The sequence below is a fragment of the Neltuma alba genome, unplaced genomic scaffold (genome assembly GCF_004799145.2).
Source record: "Neltuma alba isolate B1F8T4 unplaced genomic scaffold, ASM479914v2 tig00012126_pilon, whole genome shotgun sequence".
Taxonomy (NCBI): domain Eukaryota; kingdom Viridiplantae; phylum Streptophyta; class Magnoliopsida; order Fabales; family Fabaceae; genus Neltuma; species Neltuma alba.
Window position 1 is genome coordinate 212,438 of NW_021636678.1, and position 25,100 is coordinate 237,537.

At 33.3% G+C, this 25,100-nt stretch overlaps 2 protein-coding genes across 4 annotated transcripts; both read left to right on the forward strand.

Annotated features, from left to right (window-relative positions):
* The first annotated feature begins 1,663 nt into the window (after window positions 1–1,663).
* On the forward strand, window positions 1,664–8,123 carry LOC114723225 (adenylate isopentenyltransferase 7, mitochondrial-like). Its single transcript, XM_028909391.1, has 3 exons — window positions 1,664–1,799; window positions 7,110–7,171; window positions 7,674–8,123. Exons 1-3 carry the CDS (start codon window positions 1,664–1,666, stop codon window positions 8,121–8,123), a joined length of 648 nt encoding a protein of 215 aa, XP_028765224.1.
* A 10,812-nt stretch (window positions 8,124–18,935) lies between these two features.
* On the forward strand, window positions 18,936–22,824 carry LOC114723236 (serine carboxypeptidase-like 45). 3 transcript variants are annotated; one of them, XM_028909404.1, is made up of 11 exons: window positions 18,939–19,224; window positions 19,341–19,442; window positions 19,538–19,633; window positions 19,989–20,081; window positions 20,210–20,289; window positions 20,385–20,672; window positions 20,770–20,894; window positions 21,266–21,358; window positions 21,492–21,609; window positions 21,869–22,056; window positions 22,414–22,824. In XM_028909404.1, exons 1-10 carry the CDS (start codon window positions 18,954–18,956, stop codon window positions 22,028–22,030), a joined length of 1,428 nt encoding a protein of 475 aa, XP_028765237.1. In that variant the 5' UTR covers window positions 18,939–18,953; the 3' UTR covers window positions 22,031–22,056; window positions 22,414–22,824. The 3 variants fall into 3 exon arrangements, with proteins under 3 accessions (XP_028765239.1, XP_028765237.1, XP_028765236.1); XM_028909406.1 differs by lacking the exon at window positions 22,414–22,824 and having other exon boundaries at window positions 18,936–19,224; window positions 20,773–20,894; window positions 21,869–22,276; XM_028909403.1 differs by lacking the exon at window positions 22,414–22,824 and having other exon boundaries at window positions 18,940–19,224; window positions 21,869–22,276.
* The last annotated feature ends 2,276 nt before the right edge of the window (window positions 22,825–25,100 follow it).

A 25,100-nucleotide genomic window follows, 5' to 3' on the forward strand; every position in this document is an offset into this window, starting at 1 on the left:
TATGCGTAAAACCGTTTGACTGATGAAACGCTGAAGGGGTGGCTTTTTTTTTTTTTTTGGGGTCAAATTGAAGGGGCTGGGTTTGGTGCACGCTTGAGGCGGCTTTGCGTGGAGTTAAAGGCTAATATCACATTACATACGTAAGTGAGGATGTCAAAGTTCACCCCAAATTAGCTACGTAAACACATGCTGGTTAAAACAGGAAAAAAAAGAAAAAGAAAAAGGCTACGTCAACACGCTTCCCTTGTAAAACTAGGCTATCAATTTCCGTTCTTCATATATCATTTGATATTATCCTCCCTTCTTAATTATTACTTTCTATATTTAATATAAGACTAAGATAACTAATTTAAAAATATCAAGAAAATTAGTTAAATTATTTATCTATGCCAAATATGTGATAACTTTCTTAAATTATCATATTCAACCGTGTATTTTGGAATTATTATTCCTTAGTGAGAACTCCTTACAATAAAAGAAGATATTTTGAGAAAAAATATTATAAATTCGGGAGACAATGAATTGAAGTTTTATATTTGTAATCAAATTCAACCCCCAAAATTAGTTTTTATATTAAAGATAGTATAAAACAAAGTTGGATACAAATTTGACATGATTTTCATAAAATACGTCCATACAATATTGGATTATATTACTTTTAGTCCTTAATATAAGATTTAATTGAGTAATTTGAAGAGATTAATAAATTATTATAATAAATAGGTATTTCTTTCCTAAAATATCCTTGCTAATCATATATATTAGTCAGAATTACTATTTGATAGAACATTTAACATATACAACTACTTCAAGGAACACTTTAAAAAAATACATAAATATAAAAGATAAAGTGGACTGGAGTTTTATATTTAAAATCAAATTGAAAGTCAAATAAATTTTTATATTAAGGATTGGAGGTAGTATATCTATTTATTGAGTTATATGAATTAATTTGTAAAAAATAATAAATATGAGAGATAAAATTAATTAAATTCTTATACTTAAGAACAAAACTAACTCCCTAATTAATCCAACATTTGCAATCGGTGGAGTATTTTTTTTTCCAATGTTCCTAATAAATATATGAAAAAGTTAGCCCACATTAAAGTGTAAAACATTTGATATTAGTGTTAAAAAAAACAGAGCATTGATTAGGGGCATGTAGCAATGGCATAAATGATCACTAGGTAATATCTCCGGTTCTTAATATAAAAGTTTGTTTGACTTTTATTTTGATTCTAAATATAAGACTCTAATCTATTTATCTCTCTTATTTTTTTTCAAGGTAGTCCTTATAATAATGGTAGTTCTAACCAATGCACTTAATTAGCAAGATATTTTAGAAAAGATAACACATATTTATTACAGATAATAACTAACTGGTTTTTTTAATGTGTTCAAATTAATTAACTAGGTATTATATTAAGGTATGGAGGTAGTATAACTCAAATCGATAATATTGGACCCTTTATATTGAAAGTTCCAAACTCAATACATTCAATAGAGTCAACTTTTTTGAACTAGCATAGCTCTTTTCCTTTTTTTTTTTTTTTCTGGCACAGAAACAACATGACTCTGATTCCATAAAACTTAGAAAAATGTAGAATTGGGCCTCTGTCCCTGTGTGTTGCCTGGCCCCATTCTCTTGAGTCAGTTACAGGACATGACGGGAAAAAATGATTTTTCATTGATTTGGGTGCATCCTATTGTTCATGTTGATGTGTCAACATTCGAGGTGAAAAATGTTGATGTGGCAGTATTTGATGAAGCATCAAAACCAGAGTTCCCTGCAACTTCAGGTTAAAGGAGTGGTCTGCTGGTCAAAAAGGTTAAAGGACTAGTCTGCACTCCATCATGTGATCATTATCCTGTAAAATAATTGTTCACCTCTTATGTTAATACTTGATTAATATAATATCTTATTTAATTTTATTTTAATTTTAAATATAAGATTCTAATTTATTTTATCTCTCATATTTATATATATTTTTTAAGATAGTCATTCTAATGGTTATAGTTTTAACCAACACACTTGATTACTAAGGATATTTTAGGAAAGACAACATTAACTTATTTTCTTAATCTTCTCGAATTAGTCAACTAACTCTTATAATTAAACCAAAGGTAGTATTATTTTTTTTCCCATTTTATTCTCTGACCACGTACCTGTTCTGAGAAGGTTGTAGATGATTGAGGAAATGAAAGAGGGAGAATATCATAAAAATAAATTTGAAATTATTAAATTTCTTATTAAAGTCTGTGATTTAATAATTTCAAACCTCTTTTGTGAGATTGGAAAATGATTCAGTGATTACTTTTGTTTTAACCTTCACAAATATTCATTCTGCAGAAAGCACTCTGCTATTCTGAGTTGTTACGAAGAAATGTATGGTTTGAGAAACAATACCGAAGAAATTATGCAAATAATCTTATATTTAGAATTAAAATAGGCCCTAATTATATGGCTCGATTTCCAAATAGAGTGGTCCTGATGCTGGAGGCTATGGAAGTTGTTGGAGTCTACGATTCTAGATAGGAATATCTCTTCAATATGTATGCCAAACCACAAGCATCCACAATTTCCGCAAAGCCATGAATAGCACAAAGCCAACAAAATGAAGCAGAAGCACCATGTGATTATCTTATATAAACCCTCCACATCAAGAGTGGGCAGTCTGATGAACGAAGCTTCCTTCTCGATCCCAGAAATTAAAGAGCTAGGGACTTTACCTTTAAGCTGAATAACAATAATATCACCTTTAGTTCTTCATATAAGATTCATTTGAATAATTTGAGAAGATTAATGAAAATTAAATTACCTTAACTATAGTATTTATTACATGATCTTTTTAAAATACTTACATAGATCATTAGACTATATATCAATTTATAAATAAGAAAAATTAATTTGAAAAGAATGATAAATATAAATAGTTTAAAGAAATTTAGTAAGTTACTTAATTTTTTTTGAACTAATTAATTGTCTATTTGCAGGGTGTTTAAGAGCCAGAAAGTAACGTATATGTTTGATAAGTCAATTTACAAATTTGAGAGCTGTTTAGAGTAACTTTTATAGACTAAAAGCTACTTTTTTAAACATGATTGCAAAAGCATTTAAAACTTACTTATCATTTATACGCAAATAATTTTTTGAAATTAAAAGATATTTTTTCCTTTATATTTATATTGTTCTCATACTTTTATCTGTATATTCCTTGTACTTTCCTATCACTTTTTAGTTATTTATTTTTAATTTTTTTTAAATGCAAATAATTTTTAACATAATTTTTATAATTATCTTTCATTTTATATTTGCATAAATTGTGTAGTTATTTATATTTTCATTTTATAATTTTTTTAATTTTTAATATTATCATCTAATTAATTATGTAATACTACGTCCGGTCCTAATTATAAGAACTAGTTGACTAGTTTGAGGAGATTAAGAAAATAAGTTAAGTTGGTTATTTGTAATAAATATGTGAAAATATCCTTGCTAATAAAGTGTATTGGATAGAACTACCATTATTAAAAGGACTATATTGGAAAAAATTGTATAATATAAGAGACAAAGTAGATGGGATCTTATAATTAGGACAAAAAATACACTAAAGTCAAATGAGAGGTATTATATTAAGGACCAGATGTAGTATTATTTAGTCCAAAAATTTTACATTACTATAATTTCTAATTTAAATATATTTTATTCATTAAATATAACTTCTTCCAATTGTAATTATTTAAAATTATCATATTTTTAAATTCATTTTTTAATTGTTTTTCATTATTTAATAAAAATCATACTTACTTTGATCATTCTACAAACTAAATTTACTTATCCAACTATATTCTAAACAACTTTTTTATTTTACAAGCTAACTTTTATAAAAGACAATTCAAACATAAATCACATTTTCTAATTTAACTTTACCTAATTTAACTTTGTTAAAAGTCAGATTAAAAATAAGTTACTTTTGTTTACTGCCAATTAGTCCCTAACTAGTTCTTGCATTAAAAAATAGAGGTAGTATGTTTTTATCGCTTAGCTTGTTGGAGGTTTTAATTTGGTCATTAGTATAGTTTAGGGAGAGACAACAGTGATCTATGTGATTGTTGTGCTCCTCTTTGTTAACTTTCTTGTAAATTGGTGTCTAGTATGTTTTAATGTTTTATGCGTGCTTAAACATATATATTTTTCTTTTGTCATATATTACTCCTAATCCTTAACATAAAATATGGATAAATGAATTTTAGATATTAAAAAAATTAATTAGTTAATTATCTGTAAATATATGTTGGTTTAAAATATCTTTTTCAATCATGTGTATTAAAAAATTATTATTAAAAAAAACTTTTAACGTGTGAAATCACTAAGAATGCTTTGGAAAAAAAATTATAAATTCAAAAAATAAAGTTGATTCATGTTTATATTTATGACCAAAATACTACCTCCTATCTCTAATATAACAGAGCTAATTAGAGGTTGGGTTTGGTTTCAAATATAAAATTTTAATCTATTTTATCTTTCATATTATCATTTTTGTTTCAAACTATTCCTATTAATTATACATGTTAAAAAAGTTTATATCAAGTAGCAGTTCAAATGTAAATAATTTAAAAGGGTATTTTAGAAAAATACAAAATGCAAACAAATAACTAATTTAACTTGTTTATTTAATCTAGCCAAACTATTAGTTAATTAGTTAAGTAGATTTCATATTAAAGAGCAGGAAACTAAATCACGCGTGTAGCTCCTATTTTTATAAGAGAATATAATATAGGAAAAATAGCAAATAAAGACCTCTCAATATGTGAAATTATAATTTGAAACCCTTAATTTGAAAAATAGCAAATAAAGACTCAATCTCATATTATAAATATGAAATTTTGGTGTGAAATACCTGAAATGTCCCTCAGCTAAGTTGTGATTTGATTCATTAAAATTGTGATTCACTAAAGTGAACTTGTCATTTCCATAGTTAACTTGTCATTGGCTGAAGGGTATTTTAGACATTCATCAAGATTTTATATTTACAATATGAGACTGGGTCTTTATTTGTTATTTTTTAAATTAAGAGTTTCAAATCTTAATTTTATATATTTGAGGGGTTTTTATTTGTCATTTCTCAATAATATAATTGGGTATATTATCGAAGAAGAAAAAGCGGAATAACAGTAAGAAGCGCGACTGAGGCAAGCAAGATTGGGAAGCATATAGGATACAGCAGAAATTTGAAGCAAGTTTGAAGGAGCCCAACAATGGGAAGTGACACAACAGTTGGAATGCTTATTGGGAAAAAAAAAAAAAAAACTTGTGCATTAGGCATCCTCCTATAACAAACTTGGTTCACCGTATTACGGGTGACTGAACTTTTCTGTTATACACAGTCCCTATTGGTAACCTTAAGTGCATTTATTTTTCCATGTCTACGGTTAGAACAGGAAAAGAACCCATAAAGATTTTTTTCCAGAAGTAAATCAAGCTTTCGTCCTCGTGGGCTGTGCCATTTTCTGCATAAAGATTTTTTCCCCCCTTGCCCACACTACGCGCTTGCCAACTCATGTCCAAATGTGCCACCTGTTCGCACAAAGCATTCTCTCAATATTCTCTCTCAACCCCACATGCACACACGGTCTTCTTATATTCTCTTGTCTGTCGGGCGGTGCCATCCTGCGGCCCAACCGTGAGCCGACCCACTTCTTTTGTTGCTTTCACTTTCCTTGCTGTAAAACTCACACGTTACTCGGGCACAAGGCCACCCTTCATCTTGATTCGCTTATCTCGTTGCATTTGCATGTTATCATATAAGCACTTTGATTCTTGCTTCCAAGCAATGTGGGACATGCTGCTTTGACACCACCATGCATGCATGTTATAAATTTAGAAATTATAATTTAATTGAAATTACAAATGAGGCTATAATCTGACAAGTTATAAACGAACAAAACCTATGCACCTGTGGATGGGTATGAATTGTAAAGTATTCGAATGGGAGAACTCTCACCCGTTCTAAATTATTCGAAGGTTCGTTTGGTGGATATCTTTTCCCATAGAGATTATTAGTTAATAACGATTCGTCTTATTCCTAATCTCTTTGGATACGATGCACATGCACATGCCGCTTTGCATGGAGTTGAAGGCTAATATAGTAATATCTCATTATGATTAAATACGTAACCAAGCATATCAAAGTTGACCACAAAGTTAACTAGGACGCCTGCCCTATTAAAAAAGGCCATTGGATTCAGCGTTTGAGTTCTTGGTCATTGGATAGATATATCCTCCCCCGATCCTCCGTTCTTAATCATAAACAGTTTTGAAAAGTGGTGTGTTTGAATATTGAGGTGAGGAGGTTGCATTTCAATTTATGTCCGTGTTTAATTAGGCACAATAATAATGAATTATCCTGAAATTTAACTATAATATAGCCTGTTGGTTAGCATTGGTTGCTTTTAATTTCTTTTAAATAGTGGTCATCAAATTATTTATATTTGATATTGCATCTTGATGTGCCAATATATTAGACATGCCATACCCTTGGCACCCAAACAAATAAAGTTCTCATCCCAGCTGTTCAATTTATTCAATTGTCACCGACACGACATTTAGATAATTAAAAATTTAAAATGAATTCATCGTTTTGAAAGAGCAAACTAATTAAATACTGGCAGCTAATTCTTATACTTAATCCTAGCCACTAGTGATTTTTAATTTAAAGCCGCGTTCGCACAGGGGATCGAGTTTGAGCAAAGGCGGGGAACATCTCGTGGGAGGTGAAAGTATTGTTACTTTAGGGTTTTCCATTCATCTGGGTGCATTGCTATTCTTCTGTTGTCGTGTGATATGCATCTGCAGAAAGAAATGTAAGGTTTCGAGATCGTGAAGATTGCATTTTGAAAGAGCAAACTAATTAAATACTGGCAGCTAATTCTTATACTTAATCCTAGCCACTAGTGATTTTTAATTTAAAGCCGCGTTCGCACAGGGGATCGAGTTTGAGCAAAGGCGGGGAACATCTCGTGGGAGGTGAAAGTATTGTTACTTTAGGGTTTTCCATTCATCTGGGTGCATTGCTATTCTTCTGTTGTCGTGTGATATGCATCTGCAGAAAGAAATGTAAGGTTTCGAGATCGTGAAGATTGCATATTACTCAGTCTCAAAAACGCTCATGTTTCTATTCATTCGTCTCGTAAGAAAATACAAGCTGTGGGGTTTTCAATTTGGTGATTGATCTGCATTGAAACAAATTTTGTGCTTCTGGTTTCTGATTCAAGTACATATCTCAGTGTTTTCATTCCAGAAGAGAGTGGGATTGACCTTGGATACAGCACCGCCGGCTGATTATTTTGATCTCTTCCGTCCTTCCTACGGCTAAAAACCCTCCATCATCTAGCCTCTTCTCGTTCTCAAATTCAATACTACTTCAGTTCTTCGTGTGAAGTCTTAGGATATATTATATATATATGTATATGTATACACATATTTTGTCATGATAGTTTTGTATTAGCTTCCTTACAGGTCTTCGGTAGTCGGGTTTGCCTGGCGCTTTAGGTCTTCGGTAGTCGGGTTTTGCCTGGCGCTTTAGAGTTCCATCTCCGTCGAAGATAGGTTGATCACCGTGACCATCTCTATGGTAATGAGCAGAGATCTTGAGACAGCCCCTGATCAATAGTCCTTCCACGGCAGCAGAAGAGAACGTGGTGGTGTGGTCATGGGAGCCGCCGGGGCCGGAAAGTCCAGGCTATCCATCGACCTCGCCACCCTTTTTCTTGCACAAACCATCAACTCCGACAAAATGCAAGTATACGAAGGCTTTGACATAGTCACCGATAAGATCACCAAGGAGGACCGACGAGTGGCTCCTCACCATTTGTTAGGAATTGAACAGAGAGCCCGGCCCCATCTCATTTCACAGTCTGCCCTTTCCGTAGACGCGTTAATGCCCGTGCTCGATCACTTCTTGGCCAAACGGGTCGATCAAATGTTGAAGAGTGGAATGGTAGATGAAGTGAGACCATTTTTCAGTCCAAAGGGAGACTATTCCCGAGGGATTAGAAAAGCTACCGGAGTTCCTGATGAGTTGGATCAGTATGATCCATTTTCAAATCGAATCATTTATTAGGGATGAAGGAATCAAGCCGAGGCTAAGGGAAGAATCGGTGAATGAAATGAAGAAAATAAAACATGTAAAAACTGGCAAGAAAGCAATCGGGCCAGGAAGATTCAGAATATTACCTAGATCTCAAAATACGAGTTGGATCCCTCCGACGTACGATGATCGGAAGGTGTCGGCGAGACATAATTGTCTCGATGGCTGGGTAAAGCCTTGTCACGGATCGAAATAAACCCCGACAGAGTAGAACTTGAGTTGCAGGAAGTGAAGCTCCATGTCCGCAATCCCTGATCAAAGCACAGAAATCCAGCTAGGGTTGGAATTGGAAACAGTGACTTGCGAGAACAGTGATCCAAATCCGAGGAAGAAAAAGAATTCGAGGATTAAAACTAAAAGTGAAACTGACCCTGACCGAGAAGAGATCGAAAGAAGCCTAGCAGTGGTGATCTCGGAAGGATAATAGCTAGATTTCATGGACCATCACTGTTTCAGTTTTAGCAGCCGCAGCGACTACTGAAAATCACAAAAGGGTTACATGTAAGTGAGCAAGCAAAAAGGGGAGCGAGGCATTTCAGAGAGATAGAGGTGTCTTACGATAATCCCAATTGCGTTTCGAAAGTACTGATCCAACTCATGGTGAGGAAACCCTCGTCGGTCTTGCTTGGTGAGATCTTGTCGGTGACTCCGTCAAAGCCTTGCATTTTGTCGGAGTTCATGATTTGTGCAGGAAAATGGGTGGGGAGATCGATGGAGAGCCTCGACTTTCCGGCTCCGGCGGCTCCCATGAGCACCACCACCTTCTCTCTCTGCCGTGGAGGGACTATTGATAAGGGGTTGTCTCATATTCTCTGCTCATTACCATAGAGATGGTCTCGGTGATCAACCCATCTTCGATACAGACGGAACCCTAAAGCGCCGGAAGAACCCGACTTGCGAAGACCTACCTGTAAGGAAGCTAACAGAAAACTATCAGGACAAGATATGTGTATATATATCCTGAGAGCTCACAGGAAGAACTCAAGTAGTATTGAATTTGAGAATGAGAAAGGCTAAACGGGGTATTTATAGCGTAGGAGGGGCGGAAGAGGTCAAAATGATCATCAACTCTATATTTCACCAGCCGATCACTCAGGCGTATTAAAGAAGCCACCTGGCGGTGTTGGGCAATATTCTGATAATATTTATGAACCGTAGATCTAGGAGGGGGTGTTTTTAAATAAAATATTTCACTACAAGATTATGTTCCCTGAAATAATTCATTCAAATATATTTATATCTATATTTAAAATTATCAGTTACATTTAACCTAATATCAGCTTCTGACATCAAAACAAAACTGGTTATAGCAAATCAGTTGAGACAAAGTATTAAAAAAATTATATATAACCTTTGGAAGTAAAAGTAACAGCACGAAAAAACATTGTGGCTCAATTTTCCAGCTGTTGGAAGCGAATGACGCCGTAATTTCAGGTTCCTATTACTGAATACCGAATAAAAAGTAAAGGTAAAGACAAAGTGGTCCTAGTGCTAAAGACTGTGGTAACTGTACGAGTGCATAATTCCATTCTATTTTTAATATTAATTGTAAGATCTTATTTATAATTTATAAATAAAATCTTATAATTAAAATTAAGTATAATTTGTTGATCCCTCAAATTTAAATTATAATTTTGGTTGTTTAAGTTTCTTTTTATTTAAAATATTAATCTTTATAACTCAATAAAATTTTAAATCATTTTGCCCTTTAAAGGACTAAAACTTATGATTTGAAATTTGAAGAATTAATACTTCCGATCCTTAATATACGACCTTGTTTAATTTTTTTTAGTCCTAATTATAAGAACCCAATTCACTTATCTTTTTATTTATGTATTTTTTCTAAGATAGTCCCTCTAATAATGGTAGTCCTAGCCAATAAACTTGATTAGTAAGGATATTTTAGAAAAAACAATACCTATTTATTACAAATAATTAATTTAACTTGTCGTACTAATCCCTTAATTAACATAAACAGGTTTTAATTACGTATAGCAAACGGCAAGCATCCAAAATATCTGCAAAGGCGTGAATAGAATCATCTAAAACCTCCACGTGGACTACCCAAATTGGTACGGTGGAGGAATCTGGACCCATTTTTCGGATTGCTTTTACCCCCCCCCCAAAAAAAAAACCATTGTTAAGCACGGTTTGTGTGTGATTTGTACATGAGTTTTATTTCTTGAATCAATATCTTTTATTTAAATATTACTTATATATTCAGAAACCCAATCTCAATTTCAGAAACCCAAATCGAAAAGATCCAAATTTCAAAACTAAAAATGACATTTGCTAGCCCTTTTAGGGTGTTTGGATGTAACCAAATTATGGTTTGAAGAATAGCTTCTAGAGAATAGATTCTGGGGAGAATAGATTTTTTGAGAATAGATTTTGTAAAAAAGTGATTCTGAGAAGTGAGAGTGTTTGGATAGTTGTTACCAGAAGCACTTTTTACATGTACAAATTACTAAAAAAGGCATAAGTTAATATGATACTTATAGAAAAATATATTTATGATATATTTTAATTTGAAGGAATAAAATTGTTAATATATTTTTTTATTAACATAATTAATAATACATAAGATAATATAATTAATAATTAATTATATGTATATATATTTATAAGATATAAGATTAAATATATTATAAAAAATATGTTTATAAAAAAACAACAAGATACATATCCTATAGGCTCTCATACTCTCCCTTTTTTTTCCAAAAGCAAAAATTTTTTTACTTTTCCCAAAACCATGGTTTTGGTTTTTTATAAGTGTTTGGGAGATTTTTTCCCAAACTATGGTTTGGGTTGGAACCGAAACACCCCTAATCATGATTGAAAGCTTAGAACCACAGTTGGATTATGGACTCTTAAATTATTGTCTCAACTAGTATTTTCAGCAGTTAAGGAAGCTAACAAATGAAGCGCCATGTGAATCATATCTCGTATAAACCGTTATAGTTTTTATTTAGGTTTTAAAACATCAACTTACTAAATAAACAATATTTTAATATGAAAAGTACAAATATAAGACTAAAATGTAAACTAATCAAATTTCATATGAACCACCCAAATAAGAAATGTGCACCAAATTAGAAGTGGCGGGGGAAGAGAGAGAATAGGCTAAAGGCAGTGTCGTAGATTGCAATACTACAACCCGTGAATCTTGTTCATGAACGTGTCTAAGTGGAAGCTTCTTCTTCGATGAGATGGTGATGAGTGGAGAAATTGAGGGACGAGAGTGTGGCGAGGCTCGTTGAAAGGAGCCGTTTGGTGAGTTCTTCAGAGGCTGAATTCAATTGCGAGAAAATCTGAAGGTTTGTGGATAAGAAATGGAATTGGGTTTAGATATTGCAGATGAATGGCTTAAACGATAAAATCCATCCGACCCCCGTAACTCGCTTTTATATTAAAGAGTGGAGATAGAATATAATGAAATCTGAAAAAATAAAGTGTTTTTATACATAAAATTATAATTTTAAATTTTAAGAAGTAATTACTTCTTTAATTCTTACTGCAAGATCTAGTTTCGTGATTAAAAAAGCTAAATAAATTAGTTAATTTTAAACAAATTTGACGTAATTTTCTTAAAATATCTGTGTAAGTACATTATACCAGTTTATCAGTTAGATAAATTAATTTGTGAAAATGATAAATTTGAAAGATAAAATAGAGGGAGGTCTTCCATTTAGATACAAAACTAACTTTCCAACTAATTCTTGTCTTTAGAACTATAGGAGTAATATTTTTCAAATGTTCCTAATAATACACTTTTGTTCTCAATATAAGATCCATAAAAAAAAAAACTGGCCCAAATTAAAGCGTAAAATATCCAAGATTATGACAGAAAGAAAGCAGAGCATTGATTAGGGGCATGGCTCAAAAAATTGAGGCAACTATAAGAAAAAATTAACCAATAAAATTAGTTTCATTTGCATGTGTGAATGAGTAATGTTGTCCTTGGAGAGTATTTTATTTTTGTATATAAATTTGCTAAATAATTGACTTCATCGACTGCAAAAGAACCAATTTAAACGGAGGATAAACTCTTAAGATTCACGGTTTTTAATCAAAACAAAGTCGTTTTAAAAGAGTCAACCCAGCTATATTCATGGTTTTCAATTTAAAAACACCATTGTCTTCCTCTTCACGTTGGCACAGGTGGAGTAATTAAACATTCCTTGAAGTGTCAACCCAATTGTAATAAATGATTCTGTAAGGGAATGAAATATACGAAAATGATTCAGTGAATTACGTTTGTTTTAACCTTCACAAATATTCTTTCTGCAGAAAGCACTCCGCTGTATTCCGAATTGTTACCAAGAAATATGTGGTTTCAGAAACAATACCAGAAAGAAGAATTATGCAAATGGTCTTATATTTAAAATAAAAATAAACCCCCAACTAATTTAGAAATGAAAGAAGTACTGTATTTACATGCATATGAACTAGAACTGTAGGATGACGCGTCTGGAAATCAATCAAGGAACAAAGCAAGAGCCAGAAAAAAACATTGTGGCTCGATTTCCAAATGGGGTGGTCCTGGAGCTAAAGGCTGTGGAAATCATATTGTTGGAGTCTATAACTCTATGTAGGAATCTCTTTAATATGTATGCCAAACTGCAAGCATCCACAATTTCCGCAAACCCATGAATAGTACAAAGCCAACAAATGAAGCAGAAGCACCATGTGAACCCTCCACATGAAGAGTGGACAGTCTGAATAATGAAGCGTCCTTCTCGATCCCAAAACTCAAAAAAGAAAGAAAAAACTAGGAAGTTGACCTGAATAACAATTATTATCTTTCATCCGTTAACTTGTTGGAAGTTTTAATTTGGTCATCAGTTTAGATAGTTACAACAATGGTCTATGTGGTTGTTCTGCTTTATTAATTTTTCAGGAAATCAACAACAGGATTAGGTCTAGCAGAATAAACTAATTTCTTATAACGTGACAAACTAATGTTCGAATTCATGTAGGGAGGAATGCCCACGTTAGTGCCAATTATAATTTAGAAGTTAGAGTGAATTGAAGTTTTGCTTTAATTCTTATATTTACAACAGAAGGGAGTGTAATATAAATAGCTATATTATTTTTAAAAAAGGAAAAAAAAAAGCTGAATAACGGTAAGAAGTGTGACTGATGAAGCAGGGAAGAATGACAAACATATGGCAGAAATTTGAAGCAAGTTTTGAAGAAGCATGTTGGACTCCAAGCCCAACAATGGCAAGTGACATAGCAGTGGGAATCCTTTTTTTAAAAAAAAAAGGAAGCAGCAAAAACTTACGCATTACAATAGTAAAAAAGCGGATGAGCTTTTCTCCACTACTAGTGAATTTATCTTTTCCATGTCTACAATAAAGAAGAGTTGGGAGTTAGAATAAGAAAAGAAAGACCCCATCAAGAATTAAAAAAAAAAAGAAGAAGAAGCCAATAACAACATTCCTCCTTGTGTAAAAAGCAGACATCACTCTTACCCACACACACATTTCCCAACCCTATCGATCTCATGTTCCAAACCTGTGACATCTTCTCTTCCCACAAGTAACATTCTTATAAAATATTCCCACAAACACAAACACAAACAGAGTCTTATATTCTCTTGTCTGTCTGTCTGTGTGATTCATCATTTTCCCCCACAAGTATGAGCCAACTACTTTCTTTCTTTTTCTCACTTTTTGGCTGTTTTGTTTTTGGTGATGGTGGTTGTCGAGTGGGAGTAAAATTTGATGCATACAGTAACTTTGGAAAATTTTTTGGACAATAAAGTGAAAAAGGATTCATGCCAAAAATCAGTGAGCCTAGTGCTCCTCATCATGCTCTATCTCATGCCTTTTCCAAAAGTTATTTTATGTAGGGACCCTTTTCTCTGTTGCCTTCCTTTTTTCTTTTTCTTTTTTTTAACTAACTCTACTATATATATATATTATATATATATATTAATAATAATAATAATATTCCCTCTAAATTTGTCGTTTACTTTACTTACTTCTTCCTCCTCCTGTGCTCCTGTTGTAGTATCTTTGCAAAGTGTTTTCACTTTTTTTTTCATTGTTAAACAAAATAATATGTACAAGGTTATTATATTTTCTGTTTTTGTTATTTAATAATAGCTATGGTCTTTATTAACATTGTTTTATTCGGAGGCACAGAAATTTTTAATATATTCCGTTGTGAAACTCAAATATTTTGGACAGAAAGATAAATGAATTATTTTTAAAACATGAATGAATAAATTTTCTTGTGAATACACATATATCTTATGACTTCATTCAGGCCATGTATATAAACATTTTTGAAATTTTTAATACACAACGCACGCCAATAGCTTCCCTGGAGACAGAAAGAGGCCTATATATCGAAGAACAACAGGAATGAATTAAATAGCTGAGAGTTGACAATAAATAATAATCATTTTTCGGCTTGTGATGAGAGAGTTTAAAAGGAAAATTTGTTGAAGTTAGAAACCATATAGTCTAACTGTAATTGTAAATGAGCTAGCCTAATTAATTTATCCCAAGTTAGAAACCATATAGTCTAACTGTAATTGTAAATGAGCTAGCCTAATTAATTTATCCCCACTTTAATTTATCCAAATTAATTAAGTAAAAATAAGTACTAGAGGTAATACTACTTCGATCATTAATATAAGACCTATTTAACTAATTTGATTAGATTAAGAAAGTTAGGTAAGTTAGTTAATTATAAAAATATGACATTTTTTTCCTAAAACACTATAATAATCTTTTTTAATATCCTCCCTCCCTCTTCTATTTGATCATGGTTGAGGGAGTGTCCATAGGATAATTTAGAAAAAATTGATAAATATGAGAGACATGTCTTATATTTAGGATCAAAATCAACTCAATAATTAGGTCTTATATTAAGAACTAAATGGAGTATTATTTAATTATAATTGTAAAGGAGGCTAACATCATAAAGTGATAAACAAACAAAAACTATATCTTTTTTTCTTTTGGTAAGAACAAACCTATATCTGTTTGAAATTATTGGAAGTTTCGTTTAGTGGATATCTTTTCACATGAGAGATTATTTTAATAGTTCTGATATGAGTAAATTAAATTTGCTTAAAGCCAAAATACTGAGGTTAACAATTAATCCTCTCAATTGGTGGGCCTTCTTTATTCTTGATCTCCCAAACATGCATGCCATTAAATGTGTCGCTGCATGGGAGGATTATTATTAGGACTACGCCCTCCATTATTTTATTTTTACCGCCTTTTTTCACCTTTTATTTTATTTAACATATAAAAGCTCCATAGCTAAGAAAGATAGAGTGGTCCAGAGGGTTTTGATAATGGTAAAGATATATAGGAATCACTTCAACATACGTGTAAACCAAACCACAAACATCCACAAATTCCGCAAAGGCCTCACTAAATAATTAACATTGAGCTTTTTTTTTTTTCTTTTTCTTTTTTTCAAATAGCCATAAGGCAAAAGACAGAATTAAAACAAAAGTTTATATATGTGGGTAATGGAGAGGCCCCATGTAAAGACAGCGCATGGGGTTTTTGAGGGCCTCATGGGGCACAAGTGCCTCCCCCGCCATCCTACCACGTGACCTTTCTCTTGCCAAAATAAAAACAATATTATATTTCTCCGTGATCCTTATCGTAGAACTTAATTTGAAATTAATAGTATCCTTATATAATATTTATTTCATATGTTTCTTTTTTTTTTTCAAATTGACCCTATTAATACTCTTTCAATAATAATCAAGTAAGAGATGGATGGATGGAAGAATTAAAAAAACAAGTAAGAGATGATGGATGGAAGAAATTAAAAAAATAATTAGGGTGTTTTAGAAAAAATATATCATATAACTAATTCAAGTAACATCTTTAATCTATTTAAGTTAGTTAATCAGGTCATATATTAAAGAATGAAAAGTATTATACAATCTCCTTAATAGAAAGTATCCTTCCATTCTAAATATAAGAATTAGTAGATGAGCATATGAGTTGAGCTAACTGATAAATATAAGATTTCAATTTACTGGTATTTGAATTTAATTAATTCTTTTCTCAAACTCTCCCTATTAATTAAACTTATTTAGAAGATTTTCATTAATGAGTAGTTTCAATGTGGAGGAAAAGAAGTGTCTTGAAGGAAATCAAACATATTCTTTACAAATAACTAATTAAATAAATTTATTAATTTTTAAATATTTTACAGCTCCCATATATTTCATCGGAAATAAGCAAAAATAAAATACAAAAAACGATATAAAAAAAATCAGTTTTTTTGGAGTTTTGAATTGTAAAATGATGCAAATCAACTTGAAAAATTCAAAAATTCGACTTGTTAAAAAGGCATTATTAAATTTAACTTTTAATATAATGATACAAGTTAACTTTTTGTTTGGAACTTACAAGTAATTCTTCTCCCTTCATCTTTTATAACTCATTATTAAGGTGGGTTTGGAATTACAAGTAATTTTCTTCACCTTCATCTTTATAACTCATTATTAAAGGCGGGGCCACATTTTTCCTATGATCATCATTCATAATCATCGCTGCTTAAAGGGCTTAGCTTTACAAGAACAATTTAATTATCAAGGCATTACCCTCTCGTGACAATAGCTTTATTAATTAACCCCTCTTCTCTATTCACTTTAATCTATGACCATCATGGAGACAAGGCCAGCTGCTTCCACTACTTTTGACTCAATTTTATGTTCTCAATCTCATCCATCTATAGCTCTTTTTCGTATTAATTAATCAGCAAGTTACATATAGTAATAGTAACAGCAATATTTCATGATGATTACTCTCACTATTCCACATATGCACGTAGCATCATGAGACAAACTAAATATTTGATTATTTAGTATCCAATAATGTCCGAACATATATAATTATCTTGAATAGAAGGGTACTTAAGCCTATAAAAGAAAAGCTAAATATAATATATGTTTTCTCTCTCACACAGGGCAATATCACTTTTTCTATATATATATTTCTTCCGGTCATAAACCCTTATACTAATGTGCATAAGGGTATTATATTTAGGACCAGAAGAGTATATATATATCAGTTATGAATATCAATTTGGATCAAAACAAAAGAATCAATTTGAGAACATGAGTAATTGAATAGCCACACAAAGAAAGGTGAAAAACAAAGAAACCTTTTAATGAGTTTAATGTTTTTAGTACTACTTTAGAAGTAGTACGAAGATTTTCTGCGTGAATCTCAACAAATCACTTCTAAAAGTGTCCAGAGCGCAGGCATCCAGATTCAAATTTGAGGAAACAAAGTTAAATGCTTCAAATATATCACAAAAAAAAAAAAACAGAATAAATGTGTGGCAATTTCACTGAAAGAGTAAAGTCATACATTTGAAACGCACAAGTCGTCAAAGACAAGAAGTTGAGAACTCAAATCTCAACCACCAACAGCTTAAAGAGAAAAAGCATATAAAAGGTCCGAATCTTTGGCTTTTATGTATCAACTCAGCAGCTCTCCGGAGGGGGAAAAAAAGACTTAGTTATCTCAGATCATAGTCTTGTTTGTTAAACAAATAAGATTCTTCACGCAAAGGACAAGCAGAAAAAAGAAAATCATGAAAGGAGAATCCACCCAAATATTCTCCCCACAATTTTCTAATACAGATCATGATCGGTGTGATCTGAAAAAAGGTTCGAACCTGTTTGTTTAATTTAAATGTTACAAATGGAGTTCACAGAGAGGTAGGCTTGCTCCATCTTCCTTCGAATCTCCATGGATCATGAAAACCATAGATCTCAGCCATAGGAATAGTACATCCAGAGAATATACATATATCATGTTAATGTTAACACATTTTCCGGTTATCTCTCTGGAAAGCCAGCTTCCACGGAAAAAGAGAGACTGTCCCCTGATGAAGCATGGTCAAAAAGATTCAAGGAATTTCGTAGACACAGAAAGAACAACGGAGGAGAAATGGAGAATATTATCATACAAAATTGTCCCCAGCTAAAAATAATTGCGTCCTTTTGCGAATCTTCTGATTGTGTTTTGTAACTTACCGTGATTTAAATCAACGTAAGGGTACGCGTAGCAGAAATGACTTTGCATGCCTTCTTCTTTCAATACGTACGTAAAATCAACTCATCACTTTGTGTGTGTGTGTATTTTTCATTCCATATGACATTGATTTCAAAGCATATAATTTTTACGTTCATTATTAACCATTTGGTTTATTCCTTTAATCAAGCCTGATTAGTATTTTGAATTATTAAATTCTGTTGATAGTGTCTGCTTTATTTCTACATAACTTTATTCCATATTTCCATGGCTTCATTATAGTGATTTAAAACGCAATATGCATCACACGTTCCTATCTATAATTAAACTCAGTTTGAAATTAATATTAAAATGAATAATAAAAAGTTTTACTTAATATACCCTATCTTTTCTGGTAGACCTTTAAAGAGAAGCTTATATGCTGCTGAATCAGCTTCATGTATTCATAGACCCAAATCTTTATATGAATTTCCTTTTTGATGCAGAAACCAGCTCAGTGTGGTGGTGATGACTGATGACCTCTCTCGCATCTCTTTCATCACCATTTTCTTCTGCAACGAAAAAGCTAAAACAGCAATGATCATCAGATTCAGAATAGAGCGAGGCTCTGGCCCACCATGTGGCCCCCACCTTCAACACTTCGGCTCTGTAACTATTCTTTCTCTCTCCCCCCCCCCCCCCTTATTTCAGACCGTTTTTAAATTCACCATCCACACTTCTCCTGTTTCCTACTCAATAACGCTTCTTTGCCCTCTTCTGCATTTGTGAACTCATGAACTGGGCGACATGGTGGAAATGGAGGGCCTTGGCCTTGGCCATGGCTATAGCGGTGTCTTTTCAGATGGGTGTTTGCCTGGACGCTCATTCTCTTTCTTCGCTTGGGGATGTAATTCTCAGGCTTCCTGGCCAGCCCCAAGTTCGCTTTCAGCAGTTCTCAGGATACGTTGAAGTTGACGATAAGAATGAGAAGGCTCTGTTCTACTATTTTGTTGAATCGGACACTGATCCTGCTTCGAAGCCTTTGGTTCTCTGGCTCAATGGAGGTCAGAAATCTCTTTCTCTCTTCGATGGTCTTTCTGCAATGCTTGAAAATTTTATGTTCATCATTTTTATTTGGAGATTCTGCAAACGTATTAGCTTGTCCCTGGTTTTTATGCAGGGCCTGGTTGTTCTTCCTTGGGAGTAGGTGCGTTCTCTGAAAATGGGCCTTTCAGACCAAATGGGAAAGTTCTAATTGAAAACAAGTATAGTTGGAACAAAGGTAATTTGATAAATCCACACTTATTCCAATCGACAAGTCTGGCCAGAATGAATTACTTCGTTAGCAGATAGCAATTGAGTTTACTGATTTTGCAGAAGCAAACGTGCTGTATTTGGAGACACCCGTTGGGGTGGGGTTTTCTTATGCGAAAGGAAGTTCCTCCCATTTGACAGTAAACGACGAGGCAACAGGTATCTTCAACTGGCATCAATGACTTTAGAAAGCTCCTTTAGACCCTATGTACTGTGGGTAAAGTCACGTACAATATGTCTGCTTCTTAGGCTTTCGGAAAAAAAAGTTGAGACAAAGCAGTGATATTGCTGAAATGCCACACTCAACTTCCCCCCCCCCCCTCCCTTGTATGGTTCCTTTTCGTGATTAATTTTCATCTTTCACTCCCCCCACCATGGTAGGCATTAGAATCAGGGGGTTCGTGCGCTATTATGCTTTTGATTTTGGCATGTTATGGCTAATATGGCTGTCCTTGGATACTCAAATAGTCATTATCTTGTCTTCTGAAGTACTCGTATCCTTGTATTTCTTAAGCCAGGGATAACCTTATGTTCCTGATACGCTGGTTCTCCAAATTCCCCCAGTATAGGCACAGAGACTTGTTTCTGACTGGGGAAAGCTATGCAGGTACCTGTTGAGTTGAGTCACCCCTACCGATCATTTCTTCATTTTTCTTGGATTCAAACTCTGAAAGCAGGGTACTGTGATCATTATTGTTTTTTTTTTCCTTACATTTTTCTCCTCATTCATACCAGGGCATTATGCTCCTCAACTTGCAAAGCTCATGATTGAGATGAACAAAAAGGAGAAGATATTCAATCTTAAAGGCATAGCTGTGAGTAGTCATAGCTATTTTTGGGTGAAGTGAAGCAAATTGGTACTCTCTTGGATATTACCCAAGACCTTAATGGTGTCTTGTATTTATTGCAGTTGGGTAATCCACTTCTAGAATATGCCACGGACTTCAATTCAAGGGCTGGGTTCTTCTGGTCTCATGGATTGATATCAGATTCAACGTACAAAATGTTCACTAAAGTGTGTAATTATTCTCGGTACGTTAGTGAATACTATAGAGACTCAGTTTCGCCTCTTTGTTCAAAGGTTATGCACCAAGTAGCCAGAGAAACCAGTAAATTTGTGGACAAGTACGATGTTACCCTTGATGTTTGCATTTCATCAGTGCTTTCACAGTCCAAAGTTATTTGTCCTCAAACTGAAGTAAGTTCCATCTGTCTAGACATAAATGTATTGTGGGTTCAGTTCTGTTTCTGTTAATTATTGATCAAACATGCAACTTTTTTCTGTTATCTTGCAGCAAGCAAACGAGATGGTAGATGTATGCGTAGATGACAAAGTTACAAATTATTTAAACCAAAAAGATGTACGTGGGGCTCTCCATGCCAGGCTTGTTGGAGTTCGCAAGTGGGATGTCTGCAGCAAGTAATATCTTCCTTACTTAACTATAAATTCTAAGTTCTAACTGGCTTTAAGATTCTTAGTTAGACATTTTCTAGGAAAGATGCATAGACTGATTCAATTACAAAGACATAAGCAAGCATGTTACAGGTGGATTTTACTTAAAAAAATTATGCTTGATAATTGACACACCTCTTTATGATTGGCTGTGTCTAATTGTTTTATTGAAAACACATGGTCAACCTAAATTTTTTCATGCAAGGGACCTGCTATCCTAAGAGCACTGCATGATTAAACTTTGAAGAAAACAGTAATCAGAATAAGCGTAGCTTGCTTAAGATGAATATAATTTCAGGAAACCCAGTAATAATTAATCTGCGTTTTGTTGGTAACAGTATTCTGGACTACGATATGCTCAACCTGGAAGTTCCTACACTTCCTCTTGTTGGATCACTAATAAAAGCCCGAGTTCAGGTCTTAATTTACAGGTAGGTAGGAAACCCCACAAAAAAAAAAAAGAAAGAAAAGAAAAGAAAAAGCTCCTTGGTGATATTTGATTGCTTAGCTCAAAGCTCATACCTCTGACTTGCTAAATGGAATCTCATATTTTTCTCGATACAGTGGAGATCAAGATTCTGTTCTTCCTCTGACTGGTAGCCGCACCTTGGTTCAAAAGCTGGCCAGGAAATTAGAACTGAACACAACAGTTCCTTACAGAGTATGGTTTGCGGGCCAGCAGGTATAAACTAAATATCTCGTTAGTTTGATTTAGTGAGAAACCAGATCTCATTATCTTTGCTAAAAGGTTAATTCTAAACCTAGATGCTTAAAATCTTCTCTACACCATGACAGCAGGACAGGTCTAGTGCTTGACCCAAGATTAATTTTCCTCAATTTTCAGAAATATATAGATCTTGGCTCCATTAAGAGTAAAAGAGCCTTCAGACTTCACTCTCTTGTAATCAGAAACTAATTTATTTATTCAAATCTGCATATAGGTTGGTGGGTGGACTCAAGTTTATGGTAATATCCTCTCATTTGCCACCGTGAGAGGAGCATCCCATGAAGTTCCTTTCTCACAACCTGAGAGATCCCTTGTGCTCTTCAAGTCATTTTTGCAAGGCAGGCCTCTACCTGACAGAATCTTGACACAAAGTTAGAGAGTCTTTTTGATTTAGTTGAAATTGTAAGTAACCATGCTATTAATTAATGCGCTATAATTACGAAATGAGTGTATTATTAACTAATTGTGCAGGATGTCATAGTGAGGTTTTTTTTCTTTTTTTCCCCCCTTTTTTCTCCTTCTTTTCCCCTCTATGCGTGTTGTGTGCCTTCAAATGTAATTGATTCAAGGGTTAGAGAAGCTATTGTATAAATGTTGTGAAAGTAAGGTGGGTTTTTCTTCTTTTCTTATCTAAGATCAATCTGACTTGACTTTTACCTTCCATGGATGTGTGTGTTTCTTTACTATTCACTACTGCTCAAACAATAAAATCCTGCTACACATTATCATAGTCACCTCAATACATCATTTCCTTGACAGGACCCGGGGATCAACTTCTCCCGACATTAACATAAAGGTCCGAAGATTAAGTGACTAGGCACATCAAAACCAAAGTGGATTTCTCCCCGCCTAAAAAGTGATTGACTTTTATGGAAAAGACCAATTGACTTGAACCAGACATCAGTTACCAGTTAAACCAGTCTAACAGAGAAACTAAAAAGATTCCTTTTAGAAGGAAACTGTCGCTTGGGATCAGTGATCAATCAGTCGATAGATGAACTCATCGTTCAATAGATAATTGAAGCCAATCGATTGATATCTGACACTTACAAAACAAGTTTGCTTTAATCCTTGAATATGGAATCCGAAATTGTAAAGGCATTGCCTGTGATTTGTTGAAGAGAAAACCCTTTTTTTCTCTGATTTGCTTTGGGCTATATCAGAAGGTTTAATCCAGAGCATTTCTCGTTTATGCCTTGTACGATGTAAAACGGATTATTTAATATGGGAAATCAATAGTTTAATACTCTTTTCAGTTTTGATTTATATGATTTTTTTTTTGGGAGTGATTTCATGTTTTATGGCGTAAAATATTTTGAAGAAAATCATAATTCATTGATAACCTTATTCTAAAATTACTCTTCATTATTTTTTTTGTTTTGCCAACTAAAATAATTCTTGACTAATTAGATGTAAGTTAATTAGGAGTTTTTTTTTCACTATAATGAAAATGTTTAGGTGAGTTGAGTTCCAAAAGCTTATTAGAGTTAGGGCATGCTTCTAGACTTAAAGAATACTTATAGAGATACCTACATATTGTTTTCTAATAAGATCCTCACAACTAACAATTTTGCCAATTATGATACTACTTCCAGTCCTAATTATAAGAGCTAGTTGACTAATTTGAGAAGATTGAGGAAATCAATTAAGTTAGTTATTTGTAATAAATAAGTGTTGTTTTTCCTAAAATATCCTTATTAATCAAGTTTATTGGCTAGAAATGCTATTATTGGAGGGATTATCTTAGAAAAAAATACACAAATATAGGAGACAAAGTGGATTGGGGTCTTATAATTAAAATTAAAATAAAAATTAAATGAGGTCTTATATTTACCTCCAGTCCTAAATATAAGAGCTAGTTGACTAATTTGAGGAGATTAAGAAAATAAGTTAAGTTGGTTAATTGTAATAAAAAGATGTTGTTTTTCCTAAAGTATCCTTGCTAATCAAGTGTATTGGTCAGAACTACAATTATTAGAAGGGTTACCTTGAAAAAAAATTGATAAATATGATAGACAAAATAGATTAGAGTCTTATATTTAAGACTAAAATAAAAATTAAATGAAGTTTTATATAACGATCACACTGCATGGTATTTTGATATTGCCCGCCAGGGCTTTTGAATATAGTGGGCTCAGTTCTGCATGTTATTTTGATGTTGCAGGCCACGGTGGTTTCTTTCACTCTATTGTTTGCCTCTCAAATTCTGTCCTCGCTGGTTCTTTCATTATGTTGGGCCTTACTAACGTTTTCTGTTCAACATGCATGTCTTGTCGGGTCGACCCTGAAACACATCGACGCGCAGCATTGTGACGCAGTAAGCGAGAAGATAACGATGAAGGCCTTGCAATTTTTTTATGATTAATATAATTGTTAGTCATTATCATAGTTTGATCAAAATATGATATTAATTTTGTTACCATAACATAAAAATTCAGTCCGCGTTTAACAATAGTTTTTTATACTTTTAACGAGTTTTAATATTTGGTCCAACTGCCTTGTTTTATTCCAAAACAATTTTTGTTAAAGATTAAATATGAGCACATCTTTTATTAAGAATTCAAATTTTAATTTTATATTTTATGAGAGACTAATCCCTCCCATTATAGATAGCTTCGGTCTCAAACAGACAACTGTCCACAACAAATAAACGGTAACGATATCAAATCAAACTTGTATCAAAAAACAAATGAAAAAGACTTCAGCCCAGTGAAGCCCTGGTGAAGCCTTTGAAAAACAAAGACATGAACTCAGTCGTGTCATGCTGCACCGCCACTGTAACCTTACTGAACAACCAAGCTAAAAGAAACATAGATTGAACTGTACCAACTGCGAGCTCGACTGAACAAAGCATAACTTAGAAAGAGGATGAGCCGCATTCATCACATTCAATGCAGGGACTAAGAGCAGTCCATCCCCATTGTTTAAGTTAGAAAGAGACATCCACAATTGTCTACCTATCATCCTGCTTTATTTCTTTCCAAGACAAGTTTTTCTTTTGTTTTTTTTTTTAAACTGAAAGCTCGTTAAACCCCATCGAAATATTGAACTCAGATGCTCCCCCCACATGTCCATTTCCAGAAAGACTGTTGCGAGATCTCAATCTAAGGACAATTATTTATTTATCTCACAAATTTTTAATGATTTAGGCCAACTAATAGCAGTACTTCACACAGACACATTTAAATATTTAATGAGCAAAGATATACAATACAGTCAAGACTGAAGACTGCGCGTGCATATGATTTCGTGATCGTGACAGCCGTCATTTGCTGAAAGCAAAGCTTCGTTTTCCGAAGCCCTGACTGAGACTGACCCACCACCATGGCCTCCGCCACCTTTTGGAAAAGCACGTCATTTCTTTCTTTGTAAACCATACTCCCCTACACTGCTCAAGTGGACAGTGGCAGTTAGGCTGGGCTTCTCTTCCCCCCCCCCCCGGGGCT